This window comes from Pleuronectes platessa, chromosome 17, assembly GCF_947347685.1.
Source record: "Pleuronectes platessa chromosome 17, fPlePla1.1, whole genome shotgun sequence".
Taxonomy (NCBI): domain Eukaryota; kingdom Metazoa; phylum Chordata; class Actinopteri; order Pleuronectiformes; family Pleuronectidae; genus Pleuronectes; species Pleuronectes platessa.
The window spans coordinates 21,487,388-21,504,908 of record NC_070642.1 but is presented as its reverse complement, the minus strand read 5'-3'; the positions used below and the strand labels follow the sequence as shown (position 1 = coordinate 21,504,908).

At 43.2% G+C, this 17,521-nt stretch overlaps 2 protein-coding genes across 3 annotated transcripts; both read right to left on the bottom strand.

Annotated features, from left to right (window-relative positions):
• Positions 1-1,984: 1,984 nt before the first annotated feature.
• Positions 1,985-5,379, bottom strand: LOC128459768 (uncharacterized). 2 transcript variants are annotated; one of them, XM_053444628.1, is made up of 6 exons: positions 5,072-5,379; positions 4,127-4,459; positions 3,749-4,018; positions 3,628-3,669; positions 3,427-3,512; positions 1,985-2,941 (listed from the first exon to the last, which is right to left on the bottom strand). In XM_053444628.1, exons 1-6 carry the CDS (start codon positions 5,253-5,255, stop codon positions 2,828-2,830), a joined length of 1,029 nt encoding a protein of 342 aa, XP_053300603.1. In that variant the 5' UTR covers positions 5,256-5,379; the 3' UTR covers positions 1,985-2,827. The 2 variants fall into 2 exon arrangements, with proteins under 2 accessions (XP_053300603.1, XP_053300602.1); XM_053444627.1 differs by having other exon boundaries at positions 3,628-3,672; positions 5,072-5,376.
• Positions 5,380-9,001: 3,622 nt separating this feature from the next.
• Positions 9,002-13,693, bottom strand: LOC128459767 (hydroxycarboxylic acid receptor 2). Its single transcript, XM_053444626.1, has 3 exons — positions 13,152-13,693; positions 11,647-12,025; positions 9,002-11,072 (listed from the first exon to the last, which is right to left on the bottom strand). The coding sequence occupies exons 1-3, from the start codon at positions 13,286-13,288 to the stop codon at positions 10,560-10,562; spliced, it is 1,029 nt and encodes a 342-aa protein (XP_053300601.1). The 5' UTR covers positions 13,289-13,693; the 3' UTR covers positions 9,002-10,559.
• Positions 13,694-17,521: the final 3,828 nt, after the last annotated feature.

The following is a 17,521-nucleotide window of genomic DNA, read 5'->3' as shown; positions in this document are numbered from 1 at the left end:
CGGCTCTCTACCGTGGGACAGCCGCTGTATGAGCTCTTGAAGGACAAGAGCACATGGACATGGAGCCACGTGCAACAAACAGCTTTTGAACACTTCAACGAGCTGTTGACAACTGCACCAGTACTTGCTTTCTATGACTTGAACAAGCCCACGGCTGTGTCAGCGGACGCAAGTAGCTATGGATTGGGGGCCGTACTCCTTCAGCTCCACGGGGAGCAGTGGAAACCTGTGGCATATTGCTCCAGACGCCTCACTGAAGCAGAAACCCGCTACGCCCAGATAGAGAAGGAAGGCCTGGCTGGTGTGTGGGCATGCGAGAAGTTCGACAGATATCTCAATGGACTGGAGCAGTTCAAGCTAATCACTGATCACAAACCGCTAGTACCTCTCATTAACAGCCGCAGTCTGGACAATGTACCTATACGATGCCAGCGTCTTCTCATGAGGCTCATGAGATTCAATCCAGTGGCAGAATATGCGCCAGGGAAAACTCTGGTCATCGCGGACACCCTGTCACGCAGTCCACTGGCCGGCACGTGTGCAGAGACAGACACACACAGTGAGGTGGCATGCTACGTTGATAGTGTAGTAGAAGGGATCCCTGCGTCTACAAGCAAGATGGATGAAATCAGAATGGCGACAGCAGCTGATGCTGAACTGCTTGCTGGTTGTGTGGCTCCTGTCATGACCTCACAGGTCATGGGGCCACAGTGACCAATAGGAGTTGACATTTGTGTCTCTGGGCGGTTTGCACTCCTCTGTGTGAAGTTTATGAGCAGCCATGAAGAGACTCGTCCCGGTGATTCCTCCACGGAGCAGCAGTGAAGACAGGTTGAGAGGACAGAGTCTGTGGGTCAATGAAATCAAAAGCAGGTTTATTTCCGTCCATAAAAGTGTTTGTAACAGACATTTAAATTGTCAAAGTAAACACAATGACTGCTTGTGTCTGTTATTTATCTCGAGATGCTGTTTAGAGGTTAATTATTAATTATTATTGGGGGTTAATATTACACCTTCAAGTTATACTGCTCTGTTCACTGCTGCCATCTAGTGCTCATTAACTGAACAACCACTAATGTGTCTGACTTCCACCAAAGAGTTGGTTTGTGCCTCTGACAGTTTCTTTGTTTTTCAGCAGGAGTAAAAAAAAAAGAAGGTCTAATTCTTCCTCTGGTATCAGTTTGTCTCTCTGAGGATTATAGGGGAGTTGCTTTCCTCATTTCTTCCTATTTTCTGCTTCATTTCACCTTTTTCTTTCAGATTGAAACTTCAATCAGAATATTTTTATTGCCATGTATATTTGCACATACAGGAAATTGTTGGTGCACTGTACAAACAACAATATAAAAACAACAATATAAAAACAACAAAAAATGTTTACGTTACGTGCGGTTCTAAGGTGCAGAGATTGGTGATAATGCCAATAATATAGAGTTATAAATTATGTCCGGACGGGAGTCTCTGGAACAGGTGGTGAGCGGGATGGGAAGGATCAGCAATGATCTTGCCTGCTCTCTTACTGGTCCTGGAGTGGAACAGGTCTAGGAGAGCCGGCAGGTCACAGCCGATGACCTTCTCAGCTGACCGGATGATCCGCTGCAGTCTGCCCTTGTCCTTGGCAGTGGAGGCAGCGAACCAGACGGTGATGGATGAGGTGAGGATGGACTCAATGATGGCTGTGTAGAAGTCAACCATCACTTTCCGCGGCATGTTGAATTTCCTCAGTTGCCGCAGGAAGAACATCCTCTGCTGGGCCTCTTGATGATGTAGGTGATGTTCTCCGCCCATCTCAGGTCCTGTGCAATGATCGTCCCCAGGAATCTGAAAGACTCCACTGTTTTAACTGGGGAGTTGCACATGGTGAGAGGGACGGTTTGAGCTGGGCTCCTCCTGAAGTCTGCTACCATCTCTACAGTCTCTACAGTTTGCAGCGAGGTTGACGCTGCAAACATCTGTCTCAATAAAACACACACAGGCTCAGAGATGTGGAACCTGCAGGACATCCCGTTTAATAAAAGCACTGAATATTGTTATGAATACTGATATTGACTGAGGGGGGGAAGGTTCATCTTGTTGCATGTAAATCAACATCATTTAAAAAGTCTCTCAACTCAAACCTGGAAGTATCAACCTGCAGTATCTACATCACAGCATGAAACACTAACATGTCTATAACAGCCGGCTCATCAAGCTAAACGTACTATATCTATATGAAGATAAACCATCTTATGATTATTATTATTACTTAAACACTGCAGCAGTAACTTAACGTACAGCTCCCCCTTCTGGCACACTGGGCAAAACACTTTTTACAAAACATTGGATCATATACAATCATTCATATCATTATACATTACATTTCCTTACATTTCATTTAGCTGACGCTTTTATCCAAAGCAACTTACACTAAGAGCATCAACCATGAGGGTTCAAACCCAGAACAGGAAGAATCAAGAAAGAACAATGTTCTATCAAATAACACGTCACCATTGTAATGTATAAGAATAACAGCTGGATCAGAAGAACATGAAGATACAGAATAAAATATTCCAGCTTTTAGACGACAAACTTCAAGAATCAATAAAATGGCTGAAAACTGGTTAAATCCAGTCCACACGATAAAAGTGACATTTTATATAAATCTTCACAGACTGTCGGGCCTTGGCAGTGGTTTAAACTAAATCAAAGTTTCATCTGGGAATGTTCCCACCTTTGTTTCTTTTCTATCTAATGAGAATCACATTATTACGAGTGACTTTGTTTTCACAGCGGAAAGTTGTAACAAATGATTCCTGATGTAAAAATATCGAAGTCAAATGAGACTCTACTATTGTATGAATGTGACGTTGGCATAGAGGCTGCTGGGATCAGCTGAGGGTCCAGTAGAAGAGGAGGGAGCTTCCACAGTGCTGAAGGCCACTGCAACATCACCACCCTGGATCTGTAGGATATACAATCAATCAATCAATCAATCAATCAATAAATCAATCAATCAATCAATCAATCAATCAATCAATCAATCATCTGTATAGCACCTTTCATCAGGTTAGTGTAGTTCAATGTGCTTCACAGAACACAACAAATACAAATGTTGACGAGGAAGTATGATAAATAGTGATTACAAAAAAATACACAACAGGATGTATTACACCACAGGTCAGGATGTTACATTACTGATAGAGAGACAACACAATTCGAATGATTATTGAAAAGTAAAATAACCTAATGCAGTGCTAACAAAACCATCTCAGCATAACAACATGTATCAAAACACAAAGAAACATCCAGAACTTTAACTTTCACATTAAAACTTTAGAACTTATGATGACATCATTATTTCATGGTGTTATTACAAGATAAATAAAAACTTGGAGGAGGTATAAACTCTATAAGTGACATGTTAGTTTCATCTGTGAATGTTCTCACCTTGTTTCTTCTCCATCTGATGAGAATCACAACCAATATCACGATTGTGGCAAAACCCACAACCAGACGAATGTACCACCACCAGTCTGTGAACAGAATGACGAGCTTTAGTTTCCTGTTCAGTCCAACTTCCTGTATTTACACATGTTGTTAACATTAGCAGCACAGAGATGAATGAGAGGTGCAGTGAATATTCAGTACCTGTTGTCATCTCATTGTTTCCTGGAGCTGGTTCGTTCTTTCCTTCTTAAGAAAAAGAAATGTGTTAACAAATGGAATTTATTGGATCAGGAGCAGTTCATCGTGTTCTGTGTTTTCTCACCTGATGACGGAGGGATGAAGGAAAACGTTTCCTCGTTGTAACCATCATTCACTTTACATGTTAATGAGCTATAGTTCTTCATCTTGTGATCAAAATGGGATTTTGAGAAGCTCACAGTGGCCGAGCGGTGAGACTGTGATGTCTTCAGGTCTTTGTTGTTTTCAGTCACATCTATATTCATAAACAGCCACTTCACTGTGAGGTCACAGCTTCTACATGTGGACACAGAGCAGCTCAACGTCACCTCATCACTTCTCTTCTGCTCAGTCACTGGTGATGATGGAGATATTGTGAGAGAAAGATAACATGAGTGAAACTATGTCCATCAGAATGATCAGAATTATCATAATGTTTTTATGAAGAGACTCTTTTACTCACCGTTGACAACAGAGAGATCAACATAATGATCTTCATATGGTTGTGTTGTCAGGTTAAACTGTGTGCAGACGTATAGACCAGCATCTTCAGCTGTGATCTCACTAATAACCAGAGAACAGTTTGCAGCAAGACGTAGTCTGTCTGCTTTAGATTTGGAAATCTCAGATGTGTCGAGCTGCCTGTTTACAAACAGGTTTCCTGTTCTAGTCCCCTCTGAATCACTGAAGAGCCACTCAGTAGCTCCACAGTTCACATGATCATCTCTCACATTGTCACAAGACAAAGTGACTTCAGCTCCAGCTCTGATGATGAAGGAATATTGGGCATCGAGCACTGTGGAGGAAATGAGAGAGAGACAGCAACAATTAAACTGAACCAAGAAAAAGACTCATATTTTCATACACTTCTGAATGTGAGGATTATTTTAGACATAACTTTGTAAATTAAGACCAAATGGAGCATGACTGACAAGATAAACCTGAAAGACATCAACTACAGTTTCTCCCTGCATTTGAATGCCTCATCCAACCAGTCCAGTTCCAGTCTACGTACTTTTGTCTCCAGACTCATGAGGTCACTCTGACACTTGATCACTGAAATCTAATCTGTTAAGTTTTCATTCGAGGAGACAACTGGTCAGAATCTGAAGAAATTCAGACTTGAGATGTGTGAGAGGCCAAATACCTGAAACCTTGACCTTTAACCTCCAAATCTAACCAGTTAAACCGTGAGTTAATGGGCAGATCAAAATATGAGGAATGATCCAGTACACAAATATACACAAGTACAATATCAGAGTACTCATAAGTATCAGTCCCCTGAATGAGCCAGACTTGTGCCACAACACATCAGTGAAACTCTTCACTTTTAAAAGCAAACACAAACAATATGGTGTTATTCTTATTGTTCACACTGGTAAAGTTGTGTAAGTGTATTTATTCTCACCTGTAAATGGAATCAGCACCAGTAGCAGATGTAAAGACATTTGAATCCGTTTGATTTCATCCATTCTTCTTCTCTCTCTTCTCTGCTTCTCGGTTCTTAGTAAAAAGTGCAATGTGGTGTTTACTTCCTGTGGATCACTTCCCCTCAGTGACATGTCTCCTCTGTGGTCATGTGCTAGTTGCATGTAGAGAAAATATCCATCAGCACCGACTTTCCCCCGTCGACCAGAGACTGTGTGAATATCTGACGATGAACTAATGAGCAGCAGCGACTTTTAGATTCAGACACTTGTCACTCGTTCACATGAGTGATGCAAACATCAGGAGATTCAGTCCAAATAAAGGACGACACACGTCACCTCTGGAGCAGCTTCACATCTGGACTTTGATATTTTACAGGTGGTCCAGCTTGAAGTTCTGTCTCATGTTTATTGTTTTATTCCTTTGTTAAAAAAACAATAACAAATTGCAAACTTATCTTGAAGTTACTGAATGATTGTAACTTATTAAGGTTCATATTCAAACACATGGAGCCAAGAGCTATTTAACCATTTGTTCAGGTCACATGTGCATGGAGGATTTTTCTGTAATAAGATTTAATAACATTATTGACTTGGGTTTCAAAATGTTCACGTGAATCAAATGTGATTCTGTGGTTTCCAGCTGTGGATTGAACTTAGTTTGCCTGTGGACCAATAAAGTAAATGAAGAAGTAACCGTCCATCATGTCTCAGAGTCGTTGTCATATATGGTCACATCTTTAACTTCACTGTGTCTGAAAATAAATCAACACATCATTCAGTGTGACGAGCATCACGGTTTCTTCAGTAGAAACGAGAAGCTGCCTCCCACTTCCTACTCATCTACTGAGAAAGAGAGAAAGAAAGAAAGAAATGTCTCCAGTCTTTATTATGAAATCTGTTGTTAACACACAAACAAAGACAAAACAAAATCAGCATTAAACTCAACAAGAATGTGACCTTGGGTCTGGTTATAAAGTAAATAATAAACTCTACAAAAGAAAATAAACTATTCATCACATGAATTCATGAGAAACAGTGACATGAATGTGAGGTTCCTGTTTCTCACGTTGATCAACTAGGTCCCTTACAGTGAAAACTGTTGTGCAATAATGAATTAAACGTGATACCATGCAATAGTTTCGGCATTCAATAAATTTGGTTATCAAAATAAAATATTGACTATTAAAATTATTAATATTAAATAATAACTTGTTAAGTTATCACAGGGCACAATCCTTCAGAAAAACGGAAAAGATCAAATTTATTCATTCTCTCATTAAAGTACCAACTATGAATTTGTAACTCTAATTAACAATTAAATTAATAACTATAACCAATATTACCATATAGATATTTAGCTGAGTTGAAGGATAGAGAGTTCTTGACAGTGTAGAGGTTGGTAAAATACACTTATGCAACAGTAATGAAAAAAACATTTGTGAAAGAAAAACATTTAATATGAAAGTGGCGACGCCGGCGAGCTAGTTCTGTCAGGCAACTCGAGCTGCGCTGTGCCAATCATGTGACATACGTCATGTGACCTCAATCTTCACAATCATCTATAATACACAGCCACCTCATCAGGTGGTCTATTTAACCAGAGAGACATTTCCCATCAACCCCTCTTGCTCACACTGCTGCTGCAGTATTGCCACCAGTTGCTTCAGCGTCTCAGCTGTTGACCAAGTGACCGTTGTTCCTCCGTGGGTCGTTTGTCTCAGTCCGAGTGAGTCCTCCATGAAGAAGTTCACTTTATTTACGACATGTAGGCTCGGTCCTTCCAGATTCACTACGTGTGAATCGGACGCTACTCATGCTATGTTGGACACCACAAGAAGGAACATTGACTCTCAAACATCATCTGCACCCTCGATGTTTTAATATGTAATCTCCGCTGCATAATTCCCTTGTTGCATTCCAGATCACGGAGACCATCACGTCTCTGAGATCTGGGGTAGTCTCACTCAAGTGCAGACACCTTGTGAGACCCATCTTCTGGTGCGGGTCCTTCTTCCCTCCTCCTCACACTTCTGCTCCTTCCTCCTGTCGGGCCCCACATGAGGGACGTGGCTGCCGGTGGACAAACCTGTCTCCGTGCTGGTGTGGGATGAGTGTCGTGTTGGGGCTGCACAGGTTGAAGGAGCTCAGTTGCCAGTGGTGAAGACACAATGTGAACGAAGCCAAGGGATTCACTGCACCCTGGTCCTGGTACATATCACGCTCCTGTCCATCCTGGGAGGGGGATCCCTCACATGTGGCTCTCTCTGAGGTTTCTACATTTCTCCAGTATTAGCATCGCTACACTGGCTTCCAGTTAAATCTAGAATAGAATTTAAAATTCTCCTCCTCACCTTCAAGGCCTTTAATAATATGGCGCCTTTTTACCTTAAAGAGCTGTTAGTACCTTATAAACCCACTATAGACTGTATATAAGTTACTTCTTTAGGTTTTCAATTAAATTCAATATTAGTTCTTAATTTTATAACTATCTTTAAAAATTTTCCCAGAAAAATGAGAACAAACTGACTGAACCCTTATTTTGAAGGGACTTACCGGAAGTCGCCTGTCTCCGTGCAGCTGAGCTAAATCCGCGGTAAAACGTTTTCCTTCACGTTTTTATTCCCGCGTCAGAATTCGCTTTAATATCAAGTCGCATGTTTGAGCTTCACCGGTTTTTTTCAGCTTTTGCTCGATTAACCGACATGAAATAAACCGTAGAGCCGGAAATGACGCGTAACTGTAGCAACAGTAAACTTCCCTCAACTGAACCTGACGACAGGTAACAAAGAATTAACGATTCATTCAGGAAATACCTTTAAATAAACTTATATAAACAATCTATGGTAAATTCAGGTTAAAAATGTCTCCCGCCACAATCTTCAAGTGTTTTATTTATCTGGATTTAGTTCAAGTTTAATTAATTCAGAGTTTCAGCTCTAACTTTGTTTCAACCTTTTAGTTTTCATCATCTGTCTTTCTTCATTATTGTAGTTTGTCCATCTGAAGATAGCTTCTTTCACGCAAAGTTTAAAATTGATAATAAATTAATGCTAAAGCCTTTGTTGTTTGATTAAATTTCTGTACGTTAGATAGATAGATAGATAGATGGATACTTTATTAATCCCGTGGAAAATTTAGGACATTTTAAATTTGTTAAACTTGTATGCCGTCTCGCTGGTGACACCTTTTTGTCAGAAAAAGTATTTACAGAACAGGCTAATAAGAACCGGGTCTCTCTTCTCAAAGAAGTGTAATTAATTTCCATTGTATCGTGTTTTTTGTGTGTTTGTTAACACAAGATACAAGATACATCTCAGGACAACCAGGAGTGCTCATCGTCCAGACATGTCTGCTGAGATGGACAGAACGAGTCCACCTACAGATCCAGGTCCGTCCCGTCCCCCTCCAGCCTCAGCCTCAGCACCGTCCTCTGGAGTCGGTGTCGTGGAGCTCCAGGGCCGCACACCGGACCTGCCGTCCCCTCGGGGTGAGCCAATGGTGGCCCCCCCGCTGAGCCCTGATGACCCCGTGCCCCCTGGACCGTCCCAACTGACTGCTGCCGACATGGACGCCTCTCAGACGGTCAATAAAAACATGGAACAAGTAGGTTTTCAAGGAAAATGATGACGCAGATCTTTTATACTGTGAAACACAGTAGAGAGCGCTGGCTTCTCTCCATAGCTCCTGTTGTGCTCTAATGTTCAATAGTGATATTAGTTTGATAGATCTCTACACAACATTGAACTCAGTAAAACCATTTCCTGTTTCACTCCTCACCCTGAAGTCCGGACACTTTCCTGAATGAAGAAGACGATGCTGAGGAAGACGTCCACCTTGGAGACCCAATGAGATTTGAAAGGTTTTGGATGTGCTGTTAACAAAAAACACTGAGCTTGTGTTGCTTTGAGAGCACGGAACTTTATTGAGAAGCAAATATTCACGTTATACAATATCAATGTGACCTGATGTCAACTTTAACCTCAGTTCCTTCTCTCTCCTTTAGATGGCAGCATAACCTCAGCATTGCGCCCCCTGCCTGTCACAGAGATTGAAACGTGTTTGGTTGTTTGCAGGCTGGAGCTCGTCCCTGTGAGCTGCTGCTGCACATCGAGCAGATCCACCAGGTTCTACAGGAGCACAGCCGCCTGCTGACGCTACTGACAGGTCAGTGTCTCACAGAACAGACGGGCCCATGTGAGAACACAGCAGGAGATTCACAGTGTTGGTGACGATTCTAACAAGTGACAGACGCAAAAATGAATAATATATATATACAATAATAAAAAACAAATATCTCAGGATGAAAACGAGGAGCCAAACAGGATGAAAACCTCAGACCAAGTCCAGAGCCTCAAGTTGTGCTTCAGATCGACACGTGAAACCAAAGAAAATCTAACTTTTCTAACTTACTACTCAATTTTTGCCATATTTGTTTGCACACTTCCTTTCTCTGTTGTTGTTGTTGTTGCCGTTATATTCAAGATTACACTAGAATCTAAAAAACTGTTCCTGCTCTGCAGCCGCTCGCCTCAACTCACAGACCAAAACCCATCAAACCCGCCCAGAGCGAAAAGGGTCACGCCTTAAAAATGTTCAAAGAGTCGAACGCATCTGATAACGACGTGTGGGAATGTGCCGGCTACACAACCTGGACTCAGAGTCTGTGGCGGCTGCCTGTGATCAGCAGCAGGTCAACATCAGGGTGGGTTTGGGGGAAAAAGTGAAGTGTGTTTGGATCAGTGGTATCCTGCTGATTTGTTGTTGTGCAGCTGCATCACCTGTATTCTGTGTGTTTACTGCTGCCGTACACAAACATCTCCAGTCGGCTGTACTGTGATACACAAATTATCCAGTTGTGATAATCAACTTCACCAACGACCTGTAAACTCTGTGAGTGAGGAGAGTTTTAAAATCCTTCCAGGCTCCTGCAGGACACGGTGTTCAGACGATTTACTTTTTTAAGTTTTCATCTTCTTAGCACTTTGTGAATGTTGCAGGAGTCAGATAAAATATAATCACAAAGGAAACGTCTCATTCTCTCGGCTCCTGAACGCAGACTCACAAGAATATATTATAATTAAATACAGATATAAAAATATATTTTTAGCGACACAATCCAGCTTTTACTTTGAAGCGATACCCAAAGCTGCAGCTCTGAGTTTGTGCTGCACCTGGGATGGTGTAGGGGGGGCCCTCTTGCTTGGAGCCCCCAAAGTCCCTTGAAACGCCCCTGCTCACAGATCACAAACATCCCTCCATCCCTCCCTCATCCCCTCATCCTCTTTTTTCCATTTCCATTCACACCCTTCCATCATATTTCACTGTGGCGCTGTTCTTGCTGGTGAAACGACCTTTGATGACCTTTAATGTTCATCATTGACAGAAAGAAAGAGTCTGATGTGCCACGGCAGCTGAGAACAGAAGCAGTGGTTATCATCTGCTCGGCTGAGGCCTTCAGATCTAGATTCACACTTTGGGCAGCAGAGCATTTCCCTTGTTTGTTAACGGCAGTGAGATTTTTCTGGCTGCAGAGGTTGTAGCTGTGTTGGTTCCTGTCGTGGAGCTGACGTCGTACTTCTTCAGCCTCTTCTGCAGGAACGTGGGGCAGAAGGTGGAGACGTAGGCGTTCTTAAACCCCGTGTTACTCAAGCAGTAGACCAGCGGGTCCAGCAGGCAGTCGGTGTAGGACAGAACCATGAGGCTGTCGTACACCTGCACCACGGACACCTCGGCCTCCTCGTACTTCATCAACCGAACCCACATCAGCACCGCTCGGCCCACGGCGCAGGGCAGGAAGCAGATGGAGAAGACCACGGCCACAGACATGACCAGCCACACGGCTCTCCTCAGCTTGGCCTTCTCCCCCACGGTCTTCTTCCTGAGCCGGTGGACGATGCGCACCGTGCAGTAGACCAGGATGACGAAGGGGACGAGGATCTGAGAGAAGAAGACCACCTCTCTCAAAGTGTCCACCACTTTCTGCAAGAAAGAGAAGAGAACAACTTTATTGAAATGCACATCCACAACGAGAGGCTTGTTTATGATTGGTGGATTAAGTAATGCTTAAAAATACGGTCAAAAGTAAAATATCTGTTCAGAATCAATGTGGTGCCGTGGTGGAATATAGCAACGTGTAGTTGTGATTATACTTATGATGCTCACAATTAGGATTCATCACCTACACAATGAAATATCTCAACTTCTATCAGCTTTAAACTATCATTATTTGAATTATTGATTAACTATAACTGTTTTAAGTGACAGATAAATATTCTGTAAATCAACAGATTCACAAATGGATGAATCGACTAATTATGGGAACTAGAATGTGCACAGGCCTCAGATTGTGACTGCAGCAGCTGAGAGAGGAAATCAGATTAGATATCTAGCTGATCTCATAGGAAGTCTGAGCCTGGCAGAAGCTGCAGTTCTTATTTACTGTCACGAGTTAGTTCCCTGATCATATTGTTGCTGATGCTCACAGCGGAATAGAACTCAAAGGCCTCAACGTGCCGGGAGAACTTTTACAGCTTGTGCAAAGTCAAACAAAAACCTCTTCTGGTGTCGCAACTCGTCCGAGGCTGTTGCAGCAGCCTTCCTTCTGGAGCATGGTGGGCACGGTGAGCGGCAGCAGCAGGACCCAGATGATGATGGAGAACGCAGGAGATTTCTTCAGCCTTCGGACAAAGTTCCTCCTCCCCAGGTGGACCACGTTGAAGTAGCGGTCGATGGTCAGCGTGATGAGGAAGGTGATGCTGGCTCCTCGGTTGAGAAAGAGCATGAAGAGCATGGTCTTGCACACGGCGTTCTCGCCGCTGCGCCGCAGGCCGTGCTGGTAGTTGTGGATCCTGACTGGGAGACAGATCACCAGCAGGAAGTCGGCCACCACGATGTTGAAGAGCAGGATGCTTTTGTTCTTCCAGAACTTGAATCTGAAAAGGGAAAGTTATTCACGCAATTAAAAGATTAAACATTAAAGAGCAGAAGAACCTACATTTTATTTTAAACCTCTTCAGAATCTGAGCGTGACATGGACGCTGTGAGGAATTTACACAACAACACAGACACACTGAGACTTCGTGTTTTGTGAAAGATTTAAAATAGTTAAATAAGCCGGGGCTCCTCTCCTGTCGGCTCTCTGCTGATATTGGTGTCTGCGTTTCTGTTGCTGATATAGAAAACCTTTAAATGTGAAGGATAAACAGCATATTTATGTCTATTTTCTGATTTCAAGTTCTATACATCGAGTTGTATTTGTATTTTCTTGTAGTTGTCACCTTTGAAACGGATTTCCACAAAACTCGGTGGAAAGTTTTGGTCAAGGAAGAACTTTTGATGCAAATCTGGATCAGGGCGCGGATCCAGGAAGTTTTATAGGATAGGATTTTTTCCCCAGAGAATAATTTATGGTTCTTTTGCATCAGGGGTGGAAATCTACTGGTGCCAAAGAAAACAGTGACTCTCTGTTCAGAAACCTGTCGAGGTGTTTATCAGTCGATCTCCGACCACGGAGCGGCTCAGCTTGTTTCATCTGATCGAAGATGAGCTGAGCTGAACAGGAGACGTCTCTCTGATGCACAAGTTGTCAAAGTGTTAAGAGAAGTCAAAAAAAATTTCATTTGCATCCTGAATAGTTTTAATAGTTTCCGGTGCACGAATCCTTTGCAACGTAAATTACTCGCTTTATTGAGTTTCACGTTATTCATATCAAATCTTTCAGGGAAGAATTATGACAAACTAACGATAAACACACTTTGTCAACTTACGTAATAACAGACATGTATTCAAACAGGATGTTAACACTGTCGCCATCGTCTTCTGCTGAGAGCACGAGTTTATTACTGCATAGGTCTGCATAGTAACTCTCTAGGTTTTTAGAAAGCACCAGAAGAACTATTCTCTCATTAACTTTCTCCTGGAATTCACGTTTGGATCATTCAAACACAACGTCAGGAAATCTGTGCAAACTTCAGTTTTTACGCCTCCTGCTTGAAAAGCTCTCGTTCATATTCTTCTGTGTTTGCGAAGACGAGATGGTGAGGTCGTGTTTCCTCATACCTGAAGATGAAGATGAAGAGGACCGATAGGTTGAGCGGCAGACCCAGTGTGAACTCTCCAATCATCAGCCAGGAGAGAGTGTGATACGTGACATTATGCTTCACATAGCAGTCGTCAGTTAAATCTTTTGTAGACATGTTTTTGCTGATGGACAAAATAACAGCGGAGGAAATCGATCAGTCGTCCTGTTTGATGAGGCCCCGCAGCAAAGTGAAGAAGAAGAAGAAGAAGAAGAGTCACAGAGTTTTATCCTTCATGCTTCAGGCGTCTCCTCTGCTCAGGCTCCGGTTCCCCTCCCGACTCTGATCCGTGGTTCTGGAGCTCCGTCAAGCCTGGACAGCCCCGAGCCAGAGTCCCCGAGGAGGAGGAGGAGGAGGAGGAGGAGGAGGAGGCGTGCACTGTAAACACAGAGAAGTGCTGAGCACATCAACACCTTGTGTCAGTGCGTCTGTCGGCTCTGTGAGTGAGAGGCTGGTTCTGCAGAGAGGAAGAATATATAGTGAGCTAGAGGTGTGGTTTAGAGAGAGAAGACCTGACTGGATACAGACGTATGAGAGATGTTGCATCATCTTTCCTGCTGAAGGCCTCCAGCAACAGGTTTAGTGACATCAATTATTCAGAATTAAGGGGAGATAACATCGTAGCAGTAGAGGGTGACGTCCCTCGGATATTGGAGCCAATGCTTGTGAAAATTCCTCAGGTGGCCGTGAATAGAAAAACAATCATGCCTGCACAAGTCGAGTGTTGTGCAGGCATGTCTTCTGCAGAACATCCCCTTTAATAACCATCTGTTTGGGTCTAAGACCAACGGGAAACTACACAATACTCATTTTGTAATATAGATCAAAAATATCTAAAAAGAGTTTGGAAGGAATAAACTGCAGGTTGTGTTCTAGCAAGTTTTTATTTGTGACTATTGTTTCAAGAGTATAGTTTAAATTGTGATTTTTCTACTCAATATTTACAACAACAGCAAATACTCACAACAAGTCCAAATACTCACAACACGACCAAATACTCACAGCACAACCAAATACTCACAACACGACCAAATACTCATAACATGACCAAATACTAAAAACACGACCCAATACTCACAACACGACCAAATATTCATAACACGACCAGATACTAATAACATGACCAAGTACTAAAAACACGACCCAATACTCACAACACGACCAAATATTCATAACACGACCAGATACTAATAACATGACCAAGTACTCAAAACACAACCAAATACTCACAACAAGTTTGGAAGGAATAAACTGCAGGTTGTGTCTTTGAAAGTTTGTATATGTGACTATTGATTCAAGAGTTTAGTTTAAATTGTGTTTTTTCCACTCAATATTTACAACAACATCAGATACTCACAACACGACCGAATACTGATAACACGACCAAATACTCGCAACACAACCAAATACTCATAACACAACCAAATACTCATAACACGAGACTTGGAGTAAGTGGCATTAGAAGAGTGAAGTATAGCAGAAGTGACATACTTCTGCTATACATCGCATGTCTGAAAACACGTGTGGTTTGTCAACCATGTTTCAATCCACCACAGTCATTGCAACATCCCCTCTCTTCCACCGAAGCTATGATCGAGTGTTTGTACACACTCGTCCTGAAACATCCGGTTCCTCCAGTTTGGAGGAAAGACTGAAAGAAATAAACTCTCCAATCGTACCACAGCTGTGAATATTGTAGTTCTGTTGATGTGCTCTGTTGAACATCTGTTGCACTCGAGAGAAACTTCCTCCCAAGTTTCCATGTTTTCCTTTTTCCCAGTTTAAAGTTGTTTTTCCTCACTGTTGATTGATTGATTGATTGATTGATTGATTGATTGATTGATTGATTGTATGCCCCCCTGCTCTTCAGTTACAGGTGTTGCTCGTTCTCTCAGCCGTTTATTAAAAGCTGTATGATTCTTTATGTAAAACCTAAAGATATTTTTTGTCAAAGACGAAATCATCTTACAAGATCTTTGATTTGAATTCAGCTTCACAACCTTTGAGCTTCATGGTTTCAATTCTCCCCCGAACATGTTTCTCATTACATTTTCATCTTTCATATAAATATCACATGTTATTTTCCACAGAGGTTTCAAAACTTTGGTAACTCCCCTTGATGCAGATGGGGAACTGATTCATATCAACATGGAAATAAAAAAAAAGGTTGCTAAATAAGATCTCACGTCATCTCTTAAAATAAGCTTTAACAAACCGTCACGATGACCTTTCAGAATTTCAACGGAATTTGCAGTTGGCACAGTTTGCTTGAGCAACCGCTGGCAGAGACAAATTCATATTAGGTGAAATGAGAACTGAGTTTGAAATCTTTCTCTGATTTCAGATTCTTTTTTTGTTCTTACCACACGTACATCTCTCTGGTTCCTGAGTACCTGTTAAAAAACACAAGTAATGATTGACACACTCGAGGGGGTGGGGGGGGGGGGGGTTCTGTTACTTGTAGACTGGACAAACTAAACACCCTTTGAGTTCTAATGAAGAGTGAAGGTTACCACAGGTTCTGCCTCATGCTTCACACACAGTTCTCAGAAACTCAACTCATCTCCCTCAGAGATCTAATCTTCTCTCTCTTGTCTTTCTCTCTGTGTCACGTGAAGGACGGACACTTCCTGTCTGCTCGCTCCTGATTGGCTCGCCGCTTGTGTTGACACGGACGGACTCCGAGGAGGTGGGTTCGTTCCCAATGCTCTTACTGGTCTTTATTAAATTAATATAATTAAACTGTAAAATATCAATCCTCAATTACTAATTGTTTTCTCGGTCCCCTCAGCTCCCAGCTTTCCCAGCTTTCCCAGCATCATCTGCTCCATCAGATGGAAGGAGGCCCCACGCTCCTCCTGCCCCAGCATGTCTCAGTAAGAACCAGCCACTGCCTCGCTCAACTGTGTCACCACCACGGTCACAACAACTGAGCTTATCTGACCAAGATTCCGTGGTCACAAGTCCAGCCCTGTTTTAAAAACACCAGCGAGAGTTGAGTGGATTTACAAAGAGTCGGTTCCTCCTGTTCCTCCTCTGTTCCTCCTCTGTTCCTCCTCTGTTCCTCCTCTGTTCCTCCTGTTCCTCCTCTGTTCCTCCTGTTCCTCCTGTTCCTCCTCTGTTCCTCCTCTGTTCATCCTGTTCCTCCTCTGTTCCTCCTCTGTTCCTCCTCTGTTCCTCCTGTTCCTCCTTTGTTCATCCTCTGTTCCTCCTCTGTTCCTCCTCTGTTCATCCTCTGTTCCTCCTCTGTTCCTCCACTGTTCCTCCTCTGTTCCTCCTGTTCCTCCTCTGTTCCTCCTCTGTTCTTCCTCTGTTCATCCTGTTCCTCCACTGTTCCTCCTCTGTTACTCCTCTGTTCCTCCTCTGTTCCTCTTCTGTTCCTCCTCTGTTTCTCCTCTGTTCCTCCTCTGTTCTTCCTCTGTTCATCCTGTTCCTCCTCTGTTCCTCCTCTGTTCCTCCTCTTTTCCTCCTCTGTTCTTCCTCTGTTCATCCTGTTCCTCCACTGTTCCTCCACTGTTCCTCCTCTGTTACTCCTCTATTTCTCCTCTGTTCCTCTTCTGTTCCTCCTCTGTTCATCCTGTTCCTCCACTGTTCCTCCTCTGTTCCTCCTCTGTTCCTCTTCTGTTCCTCCTCTGTTCATCCTGTTCCTCCACTGTTCCTCCTCTGTTCCTCCTCTGTTCCTCCTCTGTTCCTCCTCTGTTCCTCTTCTGTTCCTCCTCTGTTCCGCCTCTGTTCCTCCTGTTCCTCCTCTGTTCATCCTCTGTTCCTCTTCTGTTCCTCCTCTGTTCCTCCTCTGTTCATCCTCTGTTCCTCTTCTGTTCCTCCTCTGTTCCTCCTCTGTTCCTCCTCTGTTCCTCCTGTTCCTCCTCTGTTCCTCCTCTGTTCCTCTTCTGTTCCTCCTCTGTTCCTCCTCTGTTACTCCTCTGTTCCTCCACTGTTCCTCCACTGTTCCTCCTGTTCCTCCTCTGTTCCTCCTGTTCATCCTCTGTCCCTCCTCTGTTCATCCTCTGTTCCTCCTCTGTTCCTCCTGTCCCTCCTCTGTTCCTCCTGTTCATCCTCTGTTCCTCCTCTGTTACTCCTCTGTTACTCCTGTCCCTCCTCTGTTTCTCCTGTTCCTCCTGTTCCTCCTCTGTTCCTCCTCTGTTCCTCCTGTTCATCCTCTGTTCCTCCTGTTCCTCCTGTTCCTCCTTTGTTCCTCCTCTGTTCCTCCTCTGTTCCTCTTCTGTTCCTCCTCTGTTCCTCCTCTGTTCATCCTCTGTTCCTCTTCTGTTCCTCTTCTGTTCCTCCTCTGTTCATCCTCTGTTCCTCCTCTGTTCCTCTTCTGTTCCTCCTCTGTTCCTCCTCTGTTCC

Bases quoted from the DNA above. Each gene is read 5' to 3' on its own strand.
- LOC128459768 (XM_053444627.1), bottom strand. From the start codon at position 5,255: ATGCAACTAGCACATGACCACAGAGGAGACATGTCACTGAGGGGAAGT. The intron at 3,513-3,627 runs GTACTGAATATT...TTCTGTTCACAG, and splicing joins AAACAATGAGATGACAACAG to ACTGGTGGTGGTACATTCGT. The intron at 2,942-3,426 runs GTGAGAACATTC...TATATCCTACAG, and splicing joins TCAGATGGAGAAGAAACAAG to ATCCAGGGTGGTGATGTTGC.
- LOC128459767 (XM_053444626.1), bottom strand. From the start codon at position 13,288: ATGTCTACAAAAGATTTAACTGACGACTGCTATGTGAAGCATAATGTC. The intron at 12,026-13,151 runs GTATGAGGAAAC...TTCCCTTTTCAG, and splicing joins CTCTTCATCTTCATCTTCAG to ATTCAAGTTCTGGAAGAACA. The intron at 11,073-11,646 runs GTTTTTGTTTGA...TCTTTCTTGCAG, and splicing joins GAGTTGCGACACCAGAAGAG to AAAGTGGTGGACACTTTGAG.